At 43.1% G+C, this 23,442-nt stretch overlaps 1 protein-coding gene across 2 annotated transcripts in view; it reads left to right on the top strand.

The window, feature by feature from the left end:
* The window catches only part of ppp6r2a (protein phosphatase 6, regulatory subunit 2a), a 67,917-nt gene that overhangs the window by 14,261 nt on the left and 30,214 nt on the right, over positions 1-23,442 (top strand). For both annotated transcript variants that reach the window (XM_063211473.1, XM_063211474.1), the window contains exons 4-10: positions 4,825-5,011; positions 6,908-7,045; positions 15,427-15,492; positions 16,198-16,310; positions 19,205-19,318; positions 19,598-19,724; positions 21,155-21,307. In XM_063211473.1, coding sequence (XP_063067543.1) covers positions 4,825-5,011; positions 6,908-7,045; positions 15,427-15,492; positions 16,198-16,310; positions 19,205-19,318; positions 19,598-19,724; positions 21,155-21,307 — 898 coding nt within the window. The remainder of the gene's footprint in view (positions 1-4,824; positions 5,012-6,907; positions 7,046-15,426; positions 15,493-16,197; positions 16,311-19,204; positions 19,319-19,597; positions 19,725-21,154; positions 21,308-23,442) is intronic.

Below are 23,442 nucleotides of genomic sequence, written 5' to 3'. Positions count from 1 at the left end.
TGCTTCAATCAACATCTTAAATTGTGATGACATTTCCTAGTAGAAAAGCAACAGTGGACTTGGAGTTGAAATGAAGTGTGACACGAAGTATGAAGTTCACGCACGTAGCCTAGTATGAACAACAACAACAAAACCGTCTCTCATCAAAAAGAGAACCTTGTGTAGGTGAAACCGAGATCACGGTTTTTTAACCGTAAACCGCCCAGCCCTACATCTCACCATATGTGCTCATGTGCATGTTCTTGCCTGAAATGTGCAAAGATCCCATTGCTCAACGATTTAACACATTGAATGCCAATGCACGTTTTTTGTTCCCATGCGTTGAGTGCCAACCTGTTATAACATGTTTTTCTCTACATTTCGAAACTAGACACTGTAGTATTGATAGCAATGTTTTTTTCCAAATGTTTTTTATTCAAATAGTTTACTTGGAAGTAACTGGACTTCTCCTTGGGAACATATTTCGTTCCTCAGTTTGAACTCGGAGAGTCAAACGGCAGACGTTATAACTCCGTTTCTGTTTTTAGATAAACCCTTGCTTAGCTTGGGTTAGCTTCGGAACCAAGATGCCTACGAAGAAGCGGTTGTTTATGTTTTCAAACTTGTGTAATTTTACAGTAAGGTCATGAGCAAAACATATACCTTGTTCAGGTAATGATTTCTGTTGTATAACCCAATTAAGGAAGAAACAGTACTAGCAAAGCTAACTATCAGTCACGTCAGGATTATGTTTTGGCCAGCGGCGGGGTGTTACCAAAGCCGAATTGCTATGTGGATTAGAAAATGTTATGATTAGTGTGATGCATTCTGGCATACAATGTCCAAAGGCAGTATCTGGGTCATTTCACGTGAAATCAGACACTTTGGAACCCGACCGTCACATATTTCAATCATACTTGCTGTGCCTGTTCTGTAGCAAGGTAGCACCCCAGAACTGCATTTGTGTGAATCTGACACCAATATTAAGGGAGAAACAGACTAGCAAAGGTTTACATGTGAGGGTAGGACACTATGCATTCAGCCTTGATTATATCAGTCAGTGTAAGTCACAAAAAGATGTCTGTGGTGTTATTTGAAAGCTCTTTTCTGGCTCTACAAATTACACAAACAGCATGGAATACAACAACCCTTAGAATATGAATTATCATAAATTAAAAAATAGAAAATTGAATATCAAAAAAACATATATTTTAATATGACCGGTTCCTCGTCTAAACATAGCCTGCAATGTCGTGAACAACACCTGAAATGCTGGTGTTTGGTTCTTTATTCATTTCAGAGATAATGGGACTCAAAAATATGGCATCATACAAATCACGTAGTAATAATATGGTAATGCCATAGTAATATCACATGACAGTGTGTCTATCGGAATATGTGAAGGATGGAGATGGCCCATGAGGATGCAGGAAGTTCAGTTTCACCTCTCCAGTGCTCGGCATACATCCCTCAACGCATGCTAGCCACTAGTTGCCATCATATAGAGCTACAACATACCCTTTGATGCTTGAACATTTAGAAAATTCCTTTACTGAGCTTATTCTTTCAACCCTGCTTTCTCTGAATGCTGAAAATGGTCTAGCTTCCACTGTGAATGACAATGACAATGGGCAGAAGCTGCGGAGTATCTGAACTAGGGGCCCACAAGGGTGCAGGGCCCACCGGGAAAATGCCCGTCATGCCAGATGGCCAGTCCTGTCCTTGACACTACTCTATTACCACTTCATTACAACTCATTTTAACCTTTATGTCCCATTATCTCTGAAATGAATAAAGAACCGAACACCCCATTTTCAGGTGTTGTTTATGACCTTACAGACTATGTTTAGACAAGAAACCGGCCATTTTAAAATACATGTTTTTTTTTATATTGCAATTTTTAATTTTTCAATGCATCATAATTCATATTCTGAAGGTTGTTGTATTCCTTGCTGTGTGTGTACTTTGTAGAGCCAGAAAATAGCTTTCAAACAACACCTCAGATATCTTTTTGTGACTTACACTGACTGATATAATCAAGGCTGAATGTATAGTGTCCTACCCTCATATGTAAACCTTTGCTAGTCTGTTTCTCCCTTAATATTGGTGTCAGATTCACACAAATCCAGTTCTTTGGCGCTACCTTGCTACTAAACAGGCACAGCAAGTATGATTGAAATCTGTGTCGGTCAGGTCCCAAAATGTCTGATTTCACGTGAAATGACCCATCTAGGCCTACATATTTTCTTTAAAGTGGAAATGAAGCAGTGACCTAATATAGGGGTCTATAACACCAGTAAGATATGCCAGCAAATATATATTTTTTTGAAGTCTGAAATTTAAGCCGTTAATAAAGAAATAAAGCACAAACACGTAACGTTTCTGTTAACGTTTCCAACTACATTGAAGGCTACATTAGCCACCAAGTTCTATACCATTCGCGTTACGTAGGCGGCGAACATGGCTGCGCCCTTGTGGCGAAACTCGGTAATAACATGTCATTTTTCAGCAAAACTACTTAAAAGTGCAGTTCAACGAACATCCATTCGTTTATGAAAATAAATAAGCCGCCAAAAAATGATAATAGTTGTCAGTGCTTCATTTCCACTTTAAACAACCACATGTTTGACAGGGCATTATGATGACTTCAGAGGCATTTGTATGTTCTCATTTCTGAGGAAATTGTACAAATCTGCCTTACAAAGGCATATACTGTATCAGAAAAACATCCCATCACCACACACAGAGATGGCAACAATCGCGTTCTATTAGGAGTGTGGAGGTTGGAAATGAAGACAGGAAACAGTCAGCGGGGGTAATTTCATTTTATTTTAATGGAATTACATGCAGACTGACTCCCTGCCACAGATTGTGCTCCTCTGCGGTGGAGTGAGGAGTCCATTAAGATTAGGTACTTTTCTGTAGTTGGACTTCTCTAATCTAATTTGGTCTCAGTTTATGATGAGGGACAGAAAAGAAAAGTCCCCAGTTTTGTTGTCCAGCTTTCAGCGGTTCCACTGTTTGAATTGCACAGGTGAAGGTGATAGTTGTTATGCAGCTGCTGCTGCTGCAGGCATCTGGTGGTTTCCTCGTACAGATAGAGCTCAGTCCAAAATGTTCACTCGTTCACAAGCCACATTGTGTACTACGTTGGCCAGAAAACAATGCAAGTTGCACACCATGTAGTGACTGAGAATATTTTGGACATGCCACCAAACCCAACACCAGAGAGTGGTGCTGACATCCTTTTGTGGGGACAATGATGGCCTACCGCAGTGGTTTTCAAAGTGCGGGCCGGGGGCCGCGAGGGGGTTGCCAGGGGGGGTGCAGCAGGTTGGCGGAAAAGCATAGCAAAACAAAAGAAATGTTTGAAAAAATCTTTTGTGTTCCTCTGAACATTACTACTAGTATCATTACTATTATTATACTGTATATCGTTGTTATAAGTTATTAATTAATATATCCCAGTGGGGCACTAACTCACAGGCCTAGACTATTGTTGTGAAATATTATGCACAGAAAAAATAGTGTGGCTCGACCCATATAACGAGGGCCTTGGCTGGAATTTACCAGTCTAGAGGTGGGGCCTTGCCATGGTAAAGTTTGGAAAACTCTGGCCTACCGTACCGTCTGGTTTCACAGGCCAAACTGGACACCACATCTGTGTACAGAGAGGAAGCAGAAGTGAACCAGCAGCAGGCAGGAGTTGCGTAACAGTTAGCCAAATGTGGTGGCATTGCACCAAGAACCAAATATACGGTCATCGCTCAAAATTGTGACAGTTTCCTGGGAGGGAAGAGAGAAAACCTTGTCACTTTTTGCCCATCAAAAAATTGTAGTTAAGTTGCAGGCCCTCCATTGTCATCAGTGCTGAGAAGAAAAAAAAGTGTGACTAATGTAACTTTCACATTTTGGCCATGAAAAGTAAAAGTTTATCATATTTTTTTTAGTTGGTGGTTCTCGGTACATTTGGTGCATAGAGGAGTAGAGTGTGTCTGTACGCAAGTAAGAGGATATTGTCTCTGGCAGCATGGCAGAGGTCCGTGTGGAGGGGAAGAGGAAGTGCTCTGTAGTGCAGTGCAGTGTGGAGCTTTGTGCTGTGCTGGCCGTCTGAGAAGCAGCAGGTCAAAGGGTGTGACATTAGGATGACAGGACATTAGTCGCCTTAGGAACGGAGTTCAGTCACATCCTCCTTCTTCCTGGAGATGTTGCTAACATCAACATAAACACATCATGCGTAGGTGTGCGCACACTTATGCACATGTACGTGCACTCACCACACACTTGCACATGCACAGAGAGAGCGAAGAATTCTGTTATGGGTCATTTCACGTGAAATCAGACATTTTGGGACCCGACCGACCAGGATTTCAATCATACTTGGTGTGCCTTTTTAGTAGCAAGGTAGCACCCCAGAACTGCATTGGTTTGAATCTGACATGAATACTAAGGGAGAAACAGACTAGCAAAGGTTTACAAATGAGGGTAGGACAACTATACATTCAGCCTTCATTATATCAGTCAGTGTTAGTCACAAAAATATGCCTGTAGTGTTGTTTGAAAGCTCTTTTCTGGCTTTACATATTACACAATCATCTTGGAATACAACAACCCTCAGAATATGAATTATGTCACCGGTGTGTGAATGTGATCAATGGGTGAACGTGGGGCATGCAACGTAAAGCACTTTGAGTGCTAGAAGGAGTGTAAGGGCGCTATATAAATGCAGTCCATTTACCATTTATGCAGGTTCCCCAGTTGCTGGGTACTATTAACAACACTTCACCGTATGTAAATATGTCTATAGATATAAATTAATATTGTCTTTGTTACTGCCCTCTGCAGGTTCCCCAACATAGCATGCGAGCTGCTGACGGCGGATGTGAGCGTGCTGAATGACAAACTGGGCGGCGACGAGGCGCTGATGGAGAAGCTGTACCAGTTCCTGGAGCAAGAGCCGCCCCTCAACCCCCTGCTGGCCAGCTTCTTCAGCAAGACCATTGGCAACCTCATCGCACGCAAGACTGAACAGGTGAGCAAGAGGAGACCAGTGGAGGAGAGGAAAGGAGAAGTAAAAGAGCAGTGTAGCTTCTTAAAGGGCAACTCCTGCCAATTTCAATGTACTATTGTATTGGTCACGCTACCCTTGACTTGTCAGTACCCGGTGACGCCGCATTTTTTGGCTCAGCCCTTTCCGAGACATGAGCTATTCAACAGCACATTGACATTGGCAGGAAGCAAGACCATCTGCAACCTCATCGCAGTAGTGGTCTAACAGTTAAGGACATGGGCTTTAGATCAGAAGGTTGCAGGTTCAGATCCCACCCTTCCACTCCCTACCGCACTCCAAGGCTGAGGTTCCTTTGTGAGCAAGGTACCTAACCCCACACTGCTCCAGGGACTGTAACCAATACTTTGTGTCGCTTTGGATAAAAGTGTTAGCTGAGTGTACTGTAATGTTATGTGAGCAGAGGAGAACAGTGGAGGAGATATGACAGGGCTAAGACAGGACTGCAGGAGAGTAGATTATGGAGCAGAGAAGTGAAGGGGTGAGCAGTGTAGTTTCTTCAGCAAGACCATCGGCAACCTCATCGTATGTACTGTAAGATGGAACAGATGAGCAAGAGGAGATTGTTGGAGGAGAGAGGGCAGGAGGCCATAGAAAGAAGTGGAGAAGTGAGGGACTATGTGAGAGGCTAACTGAGGAAGAGCAGCTTCTTCAGGTGAGAGCAGACCGGGAGATGGGTGGAGGGAAGGATGACCGGAGGATAGAAGAAAGGGTGTGTAGTACAAAAGAGTACCGTGCAGATCAGAATTTTAGATTAGCAGATTTGAAGCAACTTCATTGCACGCCTTTTATCTTAGAAGCAACTTCATTCCAGCTTCCAGCTTTTTCAGATAGGCCATCGGCAGCCTTTTATCGTACACAAGAACGAACGGAAGAGCCAAAGAATGAAGGATTACTTTAAGAAGAGGAGAGGAACAGAGTAGGGGAGTGGTAAGAGGAGTAGAGTGCAATGTCCCCGTGCAACACTTTGTTAACCTTCTTACCCGTTACCCTTTACATGCACTCCGACACCTTTCACTCTTGTTTTTGACATTCAGTCTTATAAGTCAACCCTGATAAACTGGTCTAACCACCACAGAAGCCCTTTTGCCTGTCTAGCCTTTTTGTTTAGTCTTCTCGCTCTTTCTCTTTCTAGATTAATCTACGCACACATCACCACCACCACACACACACGCATGCACCTATTTCTCTCTCACTCTCTGTTTGACTTTTTTCAGAAAGATTGAGAAGTGCTGTCTAATTATATGACGCACCTACAAATGGCATGCTCTGCTCTGCTCTCCGCTCTGGCGGCTGGTTCAGCTGGGGCCAAAGCAGTTTTCATGTTGGGGATTGATGTGCTCATAAATCAGAGAGAAAGAGAGAGACTTGATCTCCCTATATGTGATTGTGCACCCCATGTTAATTATATTAATAGTAATGTTAACAACAATAATAATGTTAATACAAAGGGGTTCTTTATACAGCTTTCCTCGATACTCAAAGACGCTTTACAGATCATACTGTATAACATAAAATCAGAACACACAATGAACATATAGCCTACAAGTACATACAGAGACTCAACAAAAGTACGGCAACAAAACAACAAGTGCAGTGCAATGGAAGGCTGTATGTCCATTGTCCAAGTTTCATCAGTGAGCGACACTTTGTACTTTTACTTTTGACACCTCTGTTAATGAGCAGTGAAACGTCATGGCAGGGTCTGTGAAGATGCTGAGGCTGAAAGGAGGAGGTGCTGCTGGGTGTGGTGGTTGGTGAAGCCAACAGCTAAGTAGGCTCAACAACAGTCTACTTGCGCTAATAAACTACTGTTCGTTTCCCTCTCTCTCTGTCTCCTTGTGTGTGTGTCTATCCCAGGTGATCCCGTTCCTGAGGAAGAAGCACAACTTCATCAGTCTGGTGTTGAACCACATCGACGCCTCCGCCATGATGGACCTGCTGCTGCGCCTCATCAGCTGCGTCGAGCCCGCCATGCTGCGCCTCGAGGTCCTCAATGTAAGTGTGTGTGTGTGTGTGTGTGTGTGTGTGTGTGTGTGTGTGTGTGTGTGTGTGTGTGTGTGTGTGTGTGTGTGTGTGTGTGTGTGTGTGTGTGCGTGTGTGGAGCCCACCATGCTGTGCCTCGAGGTCCTCAACGTATGTCTGCGTGTGGGAATGTAAACCATGCTGTTATGCCTGGAGGTATTCAACATATCTAAGGTAAGGTGCATCAAACAACCCTTGAAAATCACTCTCTGCTTTTGCATTGATCCTTTGTACTACCATAACTTCCTTGCAGATTTCTAGCAAATTTGGTCTATGTTAAAGGGTGGCACAATAGGCTTGAAATTTTGAATTGCATTGAATGGGCATTTTTAGCTAATATTAATTTAGTTTTTGGTGCAAAGTGTGTTTTGAGGCTGTTTTAATCAAAACAAGCAAGGTAAGTCATGTGGAAGAATGCTCCAGCTGCCTTTCCTCTTCCCCATGACAACAAGCACTCTAAAAAGTGTCTCAAGGATGGATACGGTATTTGAACATGGGTAAAGTATTAGCTCATGGAGGCTAAAACATTACTAAAAGAAGGCTGCTGAGTGCCTGCAAACACGCTGATGGCTGCTGCCTGCACGAGGGGTTTCAAATCTGTGAATGTGGAAAGACAATTGGAGCAATTGGAGTCTAAAAACACACTTTTCACCAATCTCTTTAAAATCACCCATTCACTGCCATTCAAAAGTTCAAGCCTCTTGGGCAACCTTTAAACCAGGGGTGCCCAACCAGTCGATCGCGAGCTACCAGTCGATCTCGAGGGGAGTGGCAGTCGATCGCAAGACATGTAATGTGACGGGGAAAATATTGTCTTTCAAAAGTGGGCTATGCAGCAAGCTGCTGGTACTGTATTGGTTAGATAATTAGTCCCACGGTAAAACAGAATGAGGGGAAAGTATTAGGAAGTGACCGTCAGGGTATTGCAGTTGATTCATGTGTGCACACATGTAACATCGGGTCAGTAACAGAACATGTGCGCAACGATGCGTTATGACGCGGCGATGTGCGAGAATCTTCGTCCAAATCGCTAGTCGCATGCATCATCGCTAACTGCGTTTACATCGCGTGCCGCGTGTAAGGGAAATGTTAGTTGCTGACATGTATGGAATTCACTTCAATTTGTGCTGTTTCTTGCTCCAGTTGTGGACAAAACGATTGGCCAAACTCACAATAGAAAGCCCTTGCTGTGCTACTGTCCCAGAGAGCTGAAAAAAAAAACTTTCATAGAAGAAGTCATTCTTGGGGTGGTAACCAATCCAATGAGTTCGTTCTCGTTCTCTCTCTCTCTCTCTCTCTCTCTCTCTCTCTCTCTCTCTCTCTCTCTCTCTCTCTCTCTCGCTCATAGTAAAGTGAACTTTACTATCCTTCTATTTACCCATAACAAATGGTGAATTTCTGAGCCCTTTTTAATTTGTACCACTGAAGGCATGATGCTTCATCATATTTTAGAAATAGGGCCTTTGTGCCTACATTATGCATTTTATATAGGCCTACCAAATGTTTATCATTTTGAAAATTGTTTCAGTTGTTTATGACTTGTGTATGACTGAAATGAATTCGAGACGATTCGTCTAATGAATTGCTGAGAGGGGACCATTCGAACAAAACGTTGGACCATTCGTAGAAGGCATGGGGCGTTTCGTGCAGTACCTGCGGATCTTTCGTAGAAGACCTAAGGACGTTACGTTCAACCCATGCAGACCTTTCGTGTAACTGGGCAGACGTTTAGTGTAGTCTGCCTATTTTATTAGCCTATTATTTTTTTATATTTTATCAAACTTGTGTGCCTACCACCACAATGCAATGAAAACAAAAATCGAACCATGTAGAAAGTGTGTGCGTGCGTCTCTATTTTTTTTATTATTTTTTTTTATTTTAGTTCAGGCTGCTTTTTTATCATTAGGCCTATTTTATAGCCTATTTTATAAATATACTATATCGTAACGGACTGCCTCTGCCTCCTCCGGAGTGAGATAGCAGCGTTACCCCCTGTGCACTACATGTGCAGACTATAAAATGGGGTTAATTTCAAATGGCGGGTGAGACTGTCAGGAAGCAAGCCGAGAGAGCAAGAGAGAGGGAACCATGAAGTGTGCCGAGAAGATCACCATTCGCAAGAATCGCTAAAGCCAGACATTGATGTGAGCTGTTCCAAATTGAGACCAAGCGCACAAGTCTGCAAACAAGGATTTTGCAAAAATGCACTACTAAAAATAAGAAAAGATATTCGTTGTGATGATCTGAGTTATTTCTAATGTGTTGATCACTGATTTGTATTCATTTTGGAAATGTAACGGCAATCTTATTGCTGCCTTACTGGCGCCCATCTCATAACTTAAAACTACAGTCGGTTGCACCGCTACAATATCAACGAAATGTTTTAAAATGTAGGCCTACAACAGTAATGTAAAGGTAAGAGATAATTTATTGTCCACACGTGACTATAAGAAAATATTTTCTATGGGCGAATAACACCACCCGATGCCGAAGGCGGAGTGCTGTTATTCCGCTTGGAAGGAAATATATTTTCCGTAGTCACGTGTGGACAATACATTATCCCGCTTATGCCGCCTTTACCAACATTAGAAAGCATACATAGTAAACCAGTAGTTTATAGTAACAGGTTTATTGCCATTTTATAGCGTGCACAAAGAAAGATAGTTCGTGGAACGCTCATAATTTAAAAAGAAAGAAAGGAGTCGCATACTGGAGCCGAATGCAGAATCAAAAACTACTGTAACTGTAAACAAAGCCGAAAAAAGTAAATAAAACCGACAGACAGGGGACAAACATTTCGGGTCTAGCCCATCATCTTCCTTTTCTTCCTTTTCATTATACTGCTCTTGGAATTACGCACCGAGCGATACGCTTAGGATATGACATTGGCCGGACGCCACCCCACCATTACGCTCATAACAAGTAACAGAGTTTGGCTACTTTCTAACGTGTTACAGCCACATTGCGCTTCAAACTGTTTGCAGGCTGCCTCGTTCACTGCGCGATATCTACTAAACTCGGGTTCATAACAGGGTCATTTCTATCTGATCGGCGACAGTATTCCAGATAAAAGTATAGACAACCCAAGCACTGATGTGCGCCCTGACCATCATCATTAGCCTATCATCCTGCTACAGTCTGAACACTGTGCGCCGAATGGTTGGCTGGAGGAGGCAACGCTAGCCTAAAGAGCAGGCTACTTCACCCTTAAGGAAACTATCAACGGACTCCTCACTTGTTAAAACAATACTAGTGTTAATGAAAGATGTCACGACAGCGGCCGGCGGACAGTGACAGTTTGCTTTCTTGAAATAACAACACTTGGACAATAGTGTAGACTTGTGCGCTAAGCGCTGGGGTGGGGCAGGGGCTGCTGAACTGTTTACAAGCTGTCGTGCCGGGACGTAGGCAGTAGGTATCCATTGCGTGCGGCCGGCCGCTTTGGGAACTGTAGGTAAGTTGCATTTGGGTAGGCTATTGCGCGTGTTATAGTTGAATTAAGTAATCGACGAGCCAACGTCCGGCAGCAGTGACTGAGTGTGTAACTTAACTTAACTTTTGTAGGCTACTATCGTCCGAGTGTCTCCAGATTGTGATTCATTTATTCAAAGACGATAGCAGTTACAGACTGCTGCTGGCTGCATGGATATTGTGGGGTTTTTCCCTCCTAATTGTATTTTATGAAATTGTAAAAATAAAACTACCATAACCTTTACTCCTGTTGTCTGTCGTTCCTGAATCGTGGTCTATTTCACCTCTTACAATAGTGTCCAGTCCAGTGAATGATCCTGCATCCATGGCTAATTGGATAAAGCATACTAAGTGGACATGAAAGAAATGCGAAATTAAAACAACAGCGTGTCAATGCAAGCACTTTATTTATTTTTCCGGGGGCATGATTTTGTTGACAAGTACTTTTTTAAACGACTTTAATGAAGATGTCGTGTAGACTGTTTGACGGCCCCTTCCATAGGACAGCATCCATCCATCTCTTCCTCATCTTTACGCGCAACGGTAATAATAACCATTACTTCTCTTGTAGACGTTGCGCGTAATATTTTATTCATTATGGACTTATTTCAAGCAGCATTCAACTGTCCACTCTGCGTGGCTTTGTTGAAAGGGTTGCCTTTGGGTGGATGACTTCCCCTGAACACGGCAGGTCATTTGCATGACAAGACTTCATGCCCATTAGCGAATACTTTAACCCTTCAGGGGTGCCCTGGAAACGGCTGATAAATAAATTATGTAGAATGATATAATAGATATTTGACTAAATTGATAAGTTAATGCTAGTCAGTGGAATATTTCATCTGCTATCTACGCACAATAGCCTAAAGTAAATATAGGTAGCCCCAGTCAGCTGCAACTTCGAACCTAGGTCGTGTGACGTCTCCAAATGTGTTACTTTTCTAAGCTTGTGTGTTATCGGATGCGATGCCATGTTACGGCTTGTTTGTTTGGGTGCCTTAATTTTTCATTAATTGAAAGGGTGTCTTGCCTAAAAAAAAGGTTGATAAACACTGCAGGAAACAGTCTCTGCAACAGGGACAATGACAAAAGGGATGAATTGCTTGAGGAAATCAAAAGGGACAGAGCGAAGTTATGACAACAAATTGACGTGCACCATTATGCAAGGCTACATGTAGTTATGATGGGTTAACCACTCAGTTACCGTTGCATTAATAATATGTATGATAAAGATGACTTCAGCGCAGGATATCAGAAATAAACAAGACAGCGCAGATGGCTTTTAATTTTTAATATGGCCACATTATGCGTCAATACACCAATGCGTATTAGGCTATTTATCATGAAACCTCAAATCGGAAGTAGCCTTGTACCCAGCACTTTTCAAACCTTACTCGGGTTTATGGTAATTGTCCGGGCCAGCACTTTTGAAATCAAACGGACGCCTTGCCTGCATGACATGTCATTTGCATGATAAGAGCACGGACGATCATGGACATGCGATGGTAGCCTACACACATAGCCACACACGCACACAACACGGTTCAGTTCAACGTTTATTGTCCAGCAAGCGAGCAGCGCAGTACCAACTGATTTGCTCTGGAATCTCGAAATGAAAACCGACTTTTCTTGGGAAAAGTGTTGCAAGAACATTGAACTCATTTAGTAGGCCTATCATTGTGCCAAGCGTGTCGCAATATTGTACTGTGGATGTGTGTTGGGGAGGGCATTAACATTAGGCCTATGACAAAACATTATCGGGTAGGATTGAGGATAAATCTTACACGTTTCCTTATTAATGGAAAATTAATTCCATGCTAATTCCAAGTATTCAAGAACCTAAACAATATGCAATTGCTCCACAGTTCAAGGGTTAGGCTATGGATATTGACACCTTTCCTCCGCGATCGCGGATAGCCCCCACCTTTGCGCTTCTCATCTGGCTGTCACGATATGGAACGGGAAGAGACAGTTCAAGACAAGCGGCATGACTGCAATTGTCAATACAGTAGCCTAAAAAACTGTTAACTGTTCAGCGGTGTGTAGTCAAATTATCACAGCGGTGGTAGATGCTTTTATGAAGACCTGGAGGGCAAAAACCAACAGACACAATTGCTGAGTGTGTATGCAGTATTTGTAACGAATGATTCTCCTGCCAGGATAGCGTTGGACTACAGAATAACCCATTTACATGTTGAATGTTGAGAGGATGCATTTTGAAAAGTCGAAGACCTATTCACGAGGATATAATAGCTACCTTTCCTTGTCAATGTTCCATGCACTACAAAATATTCCAGAACCTCATCTGTGATAGGCTAAACACAATTTATCCAACAAGCTTGTGGATAATATTGCCACCTTTCCCCTCTCCTGCGGTAGCCAGTTGCCTTCTCAGAAGAAGCAATCTGAATCGCACTGTTCAAGACCCGCGGCAAGACTGCAATTGTCATCTGGTTCGTGGTGTCAACCTTCAGCCAAAACGACGACAGACCCTTTTTTTTTATATAAGATAGACCTACCTTATTCGCAGCAGCCAAAATCAGTCAGACAATAAGTGCTTAACGAGTGTGCAGGGTAGCGAATGCTCTTCTATCAGGGTAAAGTTTGCAATTGGAGAGGGGTGATTGAAGGGCTAAATTAAGTCCGAAATCAAAATGATAAAAAAATACGGTCGATTTATTTACAATACCCTACATGACAGAAAGAAAACGTGTAGGGGGTCAACTGAAAATACCCATAAACTGAGGACTATAGGCAACGTCAAAGTAAAATACAAACACGACATCAAACAAAGCTTTTTTTTAATGCGGTACACTTCAAGCTTCACAAAACCCACTGGTTAACAGCAGGTTTTACGCACACATTTCGAAGCGGTTAATCACAGATGCTGCTCTCTTCCTTGCTCTCCCTTGCACCCCAACGTACACTGGGTTTAATACACCCTGCAATACTGGCAAACTATTATTCAATTACCATTGCATTTGTTCATGCAAAGACCTTTACGCGGTTAACCTGTGCAGTGTTAACGTAGCGATTTAACTTCTCTCTCTCTCTCTCTCTCTCTCTCTCTCTCTCTCTCTCTCTCTCTCTCTCTCTCTCTCTCTCTACTGTAGCCATGGGCTTAACACAGGTGCATGGGTTCTGTAATGTTTTCAACACTGTTAGGACCTATATTGTTTTCTGGCTCATATGCGAACTATTTGTTGTCATTCAGAATCAGAAACATCAAAGTGTCGGGAGACAGCTTTCTCTTGTTGCTGGTGCTTCGCATCTAAAAAGTTAACGGAAAGTCAGAAAACTCGCTGCATGACAATGTGCTCAATGGTCAATAGCCTACTTCTAGATGCACTATAGTCTACAGCCTAGACGCGCGCTGCTCTGATTCAAAGCGAGCACAAGGGTCAATAGCCTACTTCTTGACACATTAAACCGCCCTGCTTTGATTCAAAGCGAGCAGGCTGTGCTTGGTCCCGCCTCTCTGCCCGCAGATGGGAGTAAAGTAACGGCGTAAAAGTGAAAAAAAAGCTTCTCAAATATTGTCTAGATAATTGTCAAAAAATGTAAGGGCGTAAACGTAAATTGTCAAAAAATGTAACGACGTGAAAAAAAAAGCTTCTCAAATATTGTCTAGATATTTTGTCAAAAAATGTAAGGGCGTAAACGTAAATTGTCAAAAAATATAACGACGGAAACGTTAAAAAAACAACAACATAGCCCTACCAGTTAAAATGAGTAAGTACATTTTATTTATAGATTTACATGTTTAAATCAACAAAAAACAAAACTTAACAGCTGATTTACATATTTAAATAAACAAAACCCTTAAAATGAGCATTAAAAAAGCTGATTTACATTTCTAATATAGGCAGGCTGAAGAAAACCCGTTAAAATGAGCATTAAAAAAGCTGATTTACATTTCTAATATAGGCAGACTGAAGGGACCTTTAGTTGAAACCTAAGGATCTTTAGTTCAATTTTAAGGACCTTTCGTTGGCTTTTGCGGTAGACGGACCATCCTCGACTAAAGATCCCCAGCCTTATACTAATGGTCCAACGTTTTGTTCGAATGGTCCCCTCTCACCAATTCATTCGACGAAAAGACCTGATACGACTGAAATTATCTCTGCATAGGCCTAGGCTACCATCAGTGCTGCAATTGCTTTGTAAACATAGGCTATTCAACACACTTTAAAAATACACTGAAAAGATACGGCCATAGTAGCCTACTAAAAACATTTTGTTCATAACAATGGTGATTAATAAATGGTGATCTTAAATTTTCACACCGACATCCTTAAATTTGACTTGGTAGATCACGGCAGACCATCAACTTAAAAAGTAGATCTCGGTTAAAAAAAGGTTGGGCACCCCTGCTTTAAACATTTTTAACAAATTTGCCAAGATTTTACAATTAAGTTCTGGTATTAAAGGAACAATACTGCAAAAGCAGAACAGGGTTTTCAAAAGTTGTGGGGCATTTGATGGACCATAATCTAAGGTGTCTTGTGTGTTTTTTGCGTGGAGCCTGCCATTCTGTCCCTGGAGATTCTCAGCGTGCATGTGTGCACACGTCCGTGTGTGCGTGCATGTGTGGAGGACTGCCTGTAGGTCCTCAACGTACATTACCATTCAAAGTTTTTGGTGTCACCCTCATTTTTCCAGTTATTTTTTTGCAATTTGAGTTGTCTATTCTTCTTTTGAATAGCTTGACATGGTACAAAGGTCAGTACCGATCAGCCAAAATTGGAAAAAAGGTTTGATTACCCACCAAAATGCTTAAACTGAACAAAAGACGGACATCTAACCAACTTGTTTCACACATTTATTACACTGGGATAGAGGGGTGTGTAACGTGATGGATGTTGTTTTTGTGTTTGTTTCAGTGGCTTAACGAGGAGCGGTTGATCCAGAGACTGACAGCTCTAATACACACAGGGAGAGACGAGGAGGTGAGAGCACACACACACCCTGGTCATGGAAATCCTGGAAAAGTCATGAATTTTTGTAAATTCAATGACTGTTTTGGAAAAGTTATGGATTTGTTCTGCTGTTTAAATGAATTGCGCCCTTCTATTTAGTCATCAGTAGTCAATTATGAAAAACTACATACAGTATGTCACATTGTAGGGTGAATTGAAAGGGGTCACTTTATAAATTTAGCCCAAAAAAGTATGCGAAATGCTACACATTCACTGTGTTGTGGAGTCATGGAAAATACACCTTAGGTCAAGAAAAAGTCATCAAAACGATTTGGAGCCCTGTGCATACTTTAATACCACTTCCCGGTTGTTACTTTTCCATTGTTCCCCTTCTCTATGCCAATACCAAGGGATTACTACTACGCTTCCATTTATTCTTACTGCTACCCCTATTTATTTTAGTTTTGGCAGCATTGTAAGTTTATTTCCATTGTGCATTTCATACACATTGTACAGGTGTGTGCATGGCCCCATGTACCATGGCTGTCCAAATGCCCTGCTCAACCACTGTGTGTGTGTGTGTGTGTGTGTGTGTGCGTGTGTGTGTGTGTGTGTGTGTGTGTGTGCGCGTGTGCGTGCGTGCGTGCGTGCGTGCGTGCGTGCGTGCGTGCGTGCATGTGTACGTTTGTGTGTGTGTGTGTGTGTGTGCGGTTTTTATGGGTGTGTGTCCCACAGAGACAGTCCAATGCCTCCCAGACTCTGTGTGACATCATCCGTCTGAGCAGAGACCAGGCCAATCAGTTGGCGGAGGCCATGGAACCCGACCCGCTACTTGCTGTGCTGGAGTCGTACGTAAACACACACACACACACACACACACACACACACACACACACATACAGACACCGAGCCTCTACTCCCTGTGCTGGAGTCATACATAATCACACACACACACACACACCCTCTACTCCCTGTGCTGGAGTCGTACGTCATTACACACACACACACACACGCACACACACTTCCTCATTACACTGGTCCCACAAATACAGGTCCTTTACTACTTCTATTGTCACTCCTGTGCACATACACACACACACATAACCATACCCTTGGAAACTGCCAGATTAAATGTTCATGGGGTGAAGTGTGTGTGTGCGCGCGCGCGCGCGTGTGTGTGTGTATGTGCGTGTGCGTGCGTGTGTGTGTGCGACTCTGCAGTGCTGAGAGTTGACCTCAGCACCATTGATCAGCAATATTTTCAGCTGGAAGGGAAAAACACACAGTTACTCTTGGCTACGCACACAGCAGAGCTGCTGCAAAATGACCACAGTCAGGGATTTCAGCCCCCCCCCACACACACACACACATTCTCAAGTATACAGAGATAGTTGGGTTATTTTTAGAAGTTCTGTGACCGTGGAGAGGAAAGGTTCGTTTCTCACTGGATTTGTCATTTATAAAGGTTAAATAAAAAAATGAGCCGGGGTGCCCCTTACAAAAATGTGGGGAATTTTTTTTAGAGCCAACCAAGCCAGCCAAGCTAGAAATTTGCTTTTTAATGGTTTTGCCCACAATGCTGCATAATACATGGTTTCTGAGACTATTTGGGGCAAGAAATTCACAAATGATGTAGATTTATTGATTTGACCTATTTTTGACCTTCAAATTCAAGATGGCTGCCACTTTTGGCTCTTTAAATGTCAATTTTTCAAAATCGTAAGAGAGCCTTAATGTTAGGCTTAAATGAAAGGTCTGCTCATACTGAGTTTAATTATGGACAGTAAAATTACAAGTAGGCTATGCAGAAGTCATCTGAAAGGTAAAAAAAGATGAAGGTTTGTGGTTGATGAGAATTAAACTGCTGATTAGTCGGGTCATAATGTGAGGTTCCGTGACCATCCTCTGGCAAGGGTGTTTTGATGATTGATTTGACCGCTATGGACCCTTAAGAAAAGATTTAGCTCCCATTTTCCTCCCAAAAATCAAACGAACCTTTCCTCTCCACGGTCACAGAACTTCTATAAATGACCCAACTAAGAGGGAGTGATTCTCCTTGAAGCGATACACACACACACACACACACACACACACACACACACACACACACACACACACACACACACACACACACACACACACACACACACACACACACACACACACACTCACACACACACATGCAGTGCTAGTGGGTCGTGCATGTTCTGGACGCGATGCACACAGACGCACAAGACATGGCTTTCAACAGCCTTGTGGGGTGTGTGGTATGCCAGGGATGAGTCCCCTGACCTCGGCAAAAGATGACGTAGCAAAGAATTGTCCCAACTTCAGGCTTTGAGTGTGCGTGTGTGTGCCATCGTAGGCTGAAGGTAGGGAGGGGCCAGCATGACTGTGAACTTAGGGACATATGATTTCCGCGATACGGAAAACACGGACGGAATCACGGAATGTGGACATTAAAAAGGGAATTTGGTTAAAAACGCGGAATTGCATGGAATTCGCTCATTTCTTATGATAAAATTAAAAATCCGTTATTTTCGTCATCATTTATCAGTCTAAAAGACATTTCAAACACAAAATATGGCCACGATATCATATCTGGCCCACGCGAGGTGCAAAAGGCACAAAAGTTCTATGCAGATGATCCATGTCAGCAGTTGACAGTGAACGCATCTCTCTCCCAAGCGGCGTTTCCGATTGTCTCCCGCGTCTTACTGTAACACTGACCGTCAGAGCATTGAAGAAATCTAAAACTCAAATGTTGCCTAGTAGAACAGTTCAGGCATAAACACGTTGTCCTGACCGTCTGTTACCAAGACTATGCGATGCGACACAGAAAGGACGGGCGGCTCTCCACTGCACTTTAATAAACAATGGAATCATCCGATGCGAGGCACGAGTTTGGAGTTTGTTACAACAGACGTGACCGCTGTAAAATAAAAACTGAACAGGCAATGCTTTGATCATGTCTTGTTAACTTTGTTGGCCACGAAGTATAGTGACCAAAAGTTAGCAGCAACTTTGAAAAAGGGTCAAGTCATCATCAGAAGAAAACGGCCGTCTTGTAAAACGTGTTTGTGTGAAATGGTAGAAGGTAGGGACTTTGCGAGGCTATGTAATGCCTACGTATAACGTGACCAAAAATGTCTCTAATGTAGCTGCACGTTGCAATATAGGCAAACTTATTCGAGGTAACCTGATGCAGCCCGAGTCCAACTTGAATGCATCAGAAGTGAATTCGCCTTCCAGTTGGGTGCGTGACGTGTAGCCTATATAATAGAATATATGCGCTTGTACATTCCAGCCAATTTGAGCCAATTTCACCCACCAATTTGAACTAGATTTTAATTTTTTTTATTATTTTTATTTTTTTTAAGGGGGGGGGGGGGGGTAGAAAGGGGAGAATAAGGTATAAATCCGATTTGGCGAAAAATAAATCCGAAAAAACGGAATTTGAGAAAAAATAAAACGGAATTTGAGAAAAAATTAAACGGATTTCATAGGTCCCTATGAACTGGTCCTATTCATTGTGTCCCAAGTCCGTCAAAAAGTCTAAAAGCAGAAGAACGTGTGTGCGCAGCTGCAGAAGAGCTTGTCGTTATGAGTTTAATAGCGTGTGTGTGTCAGGCGGGAAAACGTGTGTGACCTGTTGAAGAGCACGTAATTGTGTGTTTAATAAAGTGTGTGTGTTTGTGTGCATGTGTGTGCGCACGTGTCCACATATGCGTGTGTGTTTCAGACAGGAGAACGTGTGTGAGCTGTTGAAGACCATGTTTGAGGGGGAGAGGACGGAGGCGTCTATCGTCAACGGAACTCAAGTGCTACTTACATTACTGGAGTCACGGAGGACAGGGTGAGACAGACACGCACGCACGCACACACACATACGTAGATCCATACGGTACACACACAAACACTTGCTGGCACATTTAGTGTAACATATTTGCAGGTTATTGGCACCAATTGAGTATGTGCATGATTTACTTAATCTAGCATTTACACATAAACACTTCTTACCTAATTTGCTGTTAAGCTCCTCTTCATTTGTGTTAATCAGTGTCTGTCTGATTGTCTCTCTGTCTGTATGTCTGCCTGTGTGTGTGTCTCTCTCTCTCCATCTTTCCATCTCCAGGCTTGAGGGCTTAATGGAGCTGTATTCTCAGGGAAGTGAGCGGTCCTACACTGTCAGTGGCAGTATTCTGCGTGCTATTGAGCCTCACCTTAAGGACTTCCAGCAACTTCTACTTGATCCTCCCAAGGTATGAAGGCATTACTGATGCATGTTTTCCTGTTTCTGTCTCTCTCCACGTCTTTCTCTCTCTCACTTTCCATTACCCCCCCCCCCCCCCCCCCCTCCCCCTCCCCCCCCCCCCCCCCCCCCCCCCCCACCCCCCCACCCCCCTGTCTCTTGTATGCACTTGCTCTCCCCCCTCCCTCTCGCTGTCTCTTGTATACGATTGCTCTATCTGTCTTTCTTTCCCACTGTTGCTGTCTCTCTCTCTTTCCAAAAGTCTCTCTTTTTCCTCTTTCTCACATTTTTTACCTCACCCCCTATCTGGTACAGCTCCACAACAGAACCTGAACCGCTCGAGCCAGTAGGGTCTAGACAGGCCAAGGCCATCCATGTAAAATTGATACTCTAACAAGAACCAGTTCCACTGAGATGAGCTCTTTCACAGACAGGCACACACAGTCTAGACAGACATACTCTGGGCTTTCACGAGTGAATGAAGACATAGCCAGTCAGAGCTCTCAGCAGTTCAACTCTGCATCCGTTGTCTGATCTTGGCTATGTAGCTTTCATCCGTTCAGTAGCGAATGTACAGTGCTGTGCAAAAAAGCTGTCAGGCTGACTGAGATCACTTGCACAATGATAGCAATCCTAATCTGCAACTGCAATAAAGGGAGCCACACACACACACACACACACACACACACACACACACACACACACACACACACACACACACACACACACACACACACACACACACACACACACACACACACACACAGCTGTTAGTCTGAGTTCACCTGCACAATTATAGCAATGCTAATCTGCACCTGCAGTAATGGGTGACACACACACACACACACACACACACACACACACACACACACACACACACACACACACACACACACACACACACACACACACACACACACACACACACACACACAGTGTGAGGGAGGGTGTTGTGTGGGTGCTTAGCGCAGGCCTGTGCCTGCCCTGTGTGCAGCTCGGGGGCCGATGTGGTTTCGTTTACCTCAGACACATTGGAATGTAGTGGCGAAGGGCTCGGGTGCCTGGGAGCTTTGTTGCTAAGGTTAAGGTGTAGGTCTAGGTGTGTGTGTGCAATGCATGTGTAGAGGTGATATGCCAATTGTAATTCTGGGAGGAAATTCCTCCATAGTATATCTACACTCACCGACCGCTTTATGCATGTAACATCTTTTTTTAATGAGTATTTGTGTGGGAGCCATTATATGAGTGTGTGCTGTGTACTTAACTGAGTGTTTGTGTGGCTGTGTTGTGCTTGAGAGGGCATGTGTAGAAATGTGCTATAAAAGACTGACATTTATTTGTGTGTGTGTGTGTGTGTGTGTGTGTGTGTGTGTGTGTGTGTGTGTGTGTGTGTGTGTGTGTGCGCGCGCGCTCTGTGTTCTGTGTGTTCTGTGTGTTTAGAAAAGTGCAATACTGACGACGGTGGGTTTGTTGGAGCAGCCCCTGGGCAACGCGCGCCTGCACGTGGCCCGTCTGGTAGCAGCCCTGCTCCAAACCAGCGACACCAGCCTCTGCCAAGAGCTGTGCAGGCTCAACATCATGGACAAGCTCCTGGTATTACACACACACGCACACACACACCAGCCTCTGCGAAGAGTTATGCCTTTGTTCTGTCGAGATGGGCTGCTTAGTTGAGATGAGCTACCAGTAGCCTAAGTAGACAGTGGCGTCTATTGAAATAGCTGCCTCATCAAAGTAGCATACCTTGATTTTCCCTCGGTGTACACTTTTCAATAAGTTGCCGATTTATGGTCCTTTTGATTGATTATTTTTTTTGAAATTCAAGTTTTTATTAATCAAACTTTAAACACACACATAAAAGGTCCACACAGTACATTACATTGTCCTGTTGTACATATTCATGCATTCATTCATTCATTCTTTATTTGTGACAGACACAATGGTCCATATCATACATATACAAATTACAAAAGGTAAAATAAGAGACAGTCAAGGTTAAAATAAATGTAAAACAAAAGATAGGCCTACAGCCATCAAACATAAAGACACTTTCTCCAATGTCGCCTGAGCTCAGAAGAGAACCTTACAGAACTCTTGGCCGGGTTTACCAGAGATTCAACTATGCTATTTTGGGAGCAATCCAGTCGTCCCATGAATTTAAACATTACATTTCTCAGGACTGCATCACACCCAGGGATATTGGAGTGGACAAACAGACAGCTGGCACTGGACCATCTGGGTATCCTCATCAGCAGTCTCATTGTGTCATTATAAGCAACTTTTAGCTTCTGATAGCTGCTATGCTTGTATTTGCACCATAAATGGGCAGTGTATATGGGTGTGCAGAAGGCTCTAAACAGGGAGCACTTGACATTAAAAGAACACATGCTACATTTGCGAAGAAGCATATTAGCCTGAGCATACAGTTTATGCCGTTGCCGGTATATATCACGATCATCACAGAGATCATCAGATATTATATGACCAAGATACTTAACTTCCTTGCACATCATAAGTGAACTATCACCCAGATAAAGAACAGGGAATATCATCTTCTTATCCTCTTTACTACTCACTATCATGACATTACTCTTCTTTGGATTGAATTTAATATCATACAAGAGGCCATATTCAGTGCATACCTTAAGGAGTTGTTGTAAGCCAGCACTACAAGGGCTCACAATGGCCAGGTCGTCTGCATACATGAGATGGTTTATTATTATTATTATGGCCAATTAGACAGCCTGTGGAACACATACTCAGCTGGACAGATAAATCATTCATGTAAACATTAAACAGTGCAGGAGATAAAAGCCCACCTTGGCGGACACCATTTGATACATGAAATGGGGAGGATGTTCCACACCCCCATTTGACACACATTGTTTGGTGCCTGTACCAGAACACCAGGATTCTAACGATGATCTTAGGTACCCCTCTCTGTAGCAATTTAATAAATAATTTTGTATGATTTATGCGGTCGAACGCCTTAGAGGCATCGAGGAAGCACATAAAAACAGTGGAGTTCTCATAGCTCACCTATACGCCACCTTGACCTCTCCATCAGAAAATATGGTCCAGACAATAACAGTCGTAACAAATATATAACGGCTGTCATCAGATACACCTTATGTCATTTTCATGTGTACCCAGAAATCATTCCAGATCATTCGTTTCTCATCATTAAGCCTTTCCAGCATACTCTCATAAGAGGCTGCTTCAATTACAGCATTGACCCAGTCTTTCAATTCCAAAGTTTTAACACGCTTCCAATTCCGTAGAATAAGTAAGGGATAATTGACGACACGGTGTGCGTATAACAGGAAAAATAATGCACACCTAGGTGGTGATGCGGCCACGACGCGAAGCGGAGTGGCCGTTACACCTCGGTGTGCATTATTTTTCCTGTTATACGCACACCGTGAAGTCAATTATCCCGCTTATACCACGGTTGCCACACTGTCTGAAATTTATTTGAGGAATTATTTCGATGCTTTAATGGCTAAAACAAAGGTTTTCTGTATAACTACCTTCCTTCCGCCACAAGAAGGTTCTTTTCATAACTTTCTGGCGAACTGCTGTTACTAATTCTAAATTGAAGGTTGCTATGGCCAAGACACCGTCGTTAGTTCTATCGCATTCGGTTGTCAAGTCAAGAGCCAGTCGTTAATTCTATCGCATTTGGTTGTCAAGTCAGTCGCCTCAATGTTCTACCCATCCGATATATG

This window comes from Engraulis encrasicolus, chromosome 12 (assembly GCF_034702125.1).
Source record: "Engraulis encrasicolus isolate BLACKSEA-1 chromosome 12, IST_EnEncr_1.0, whole genome shotgun sequence".
NCBI lineage: Eukaryota > Metazoa > Chordata > Actinopteri > Clupeiformes > Engraulidae > Engraulis > Engraulis encrasicolus.
The sequence above is the reverse complement of the archived record's forward strand: the minus strand, read 5'-3'. Positions and strand labels throughout refer to the sequence as shown.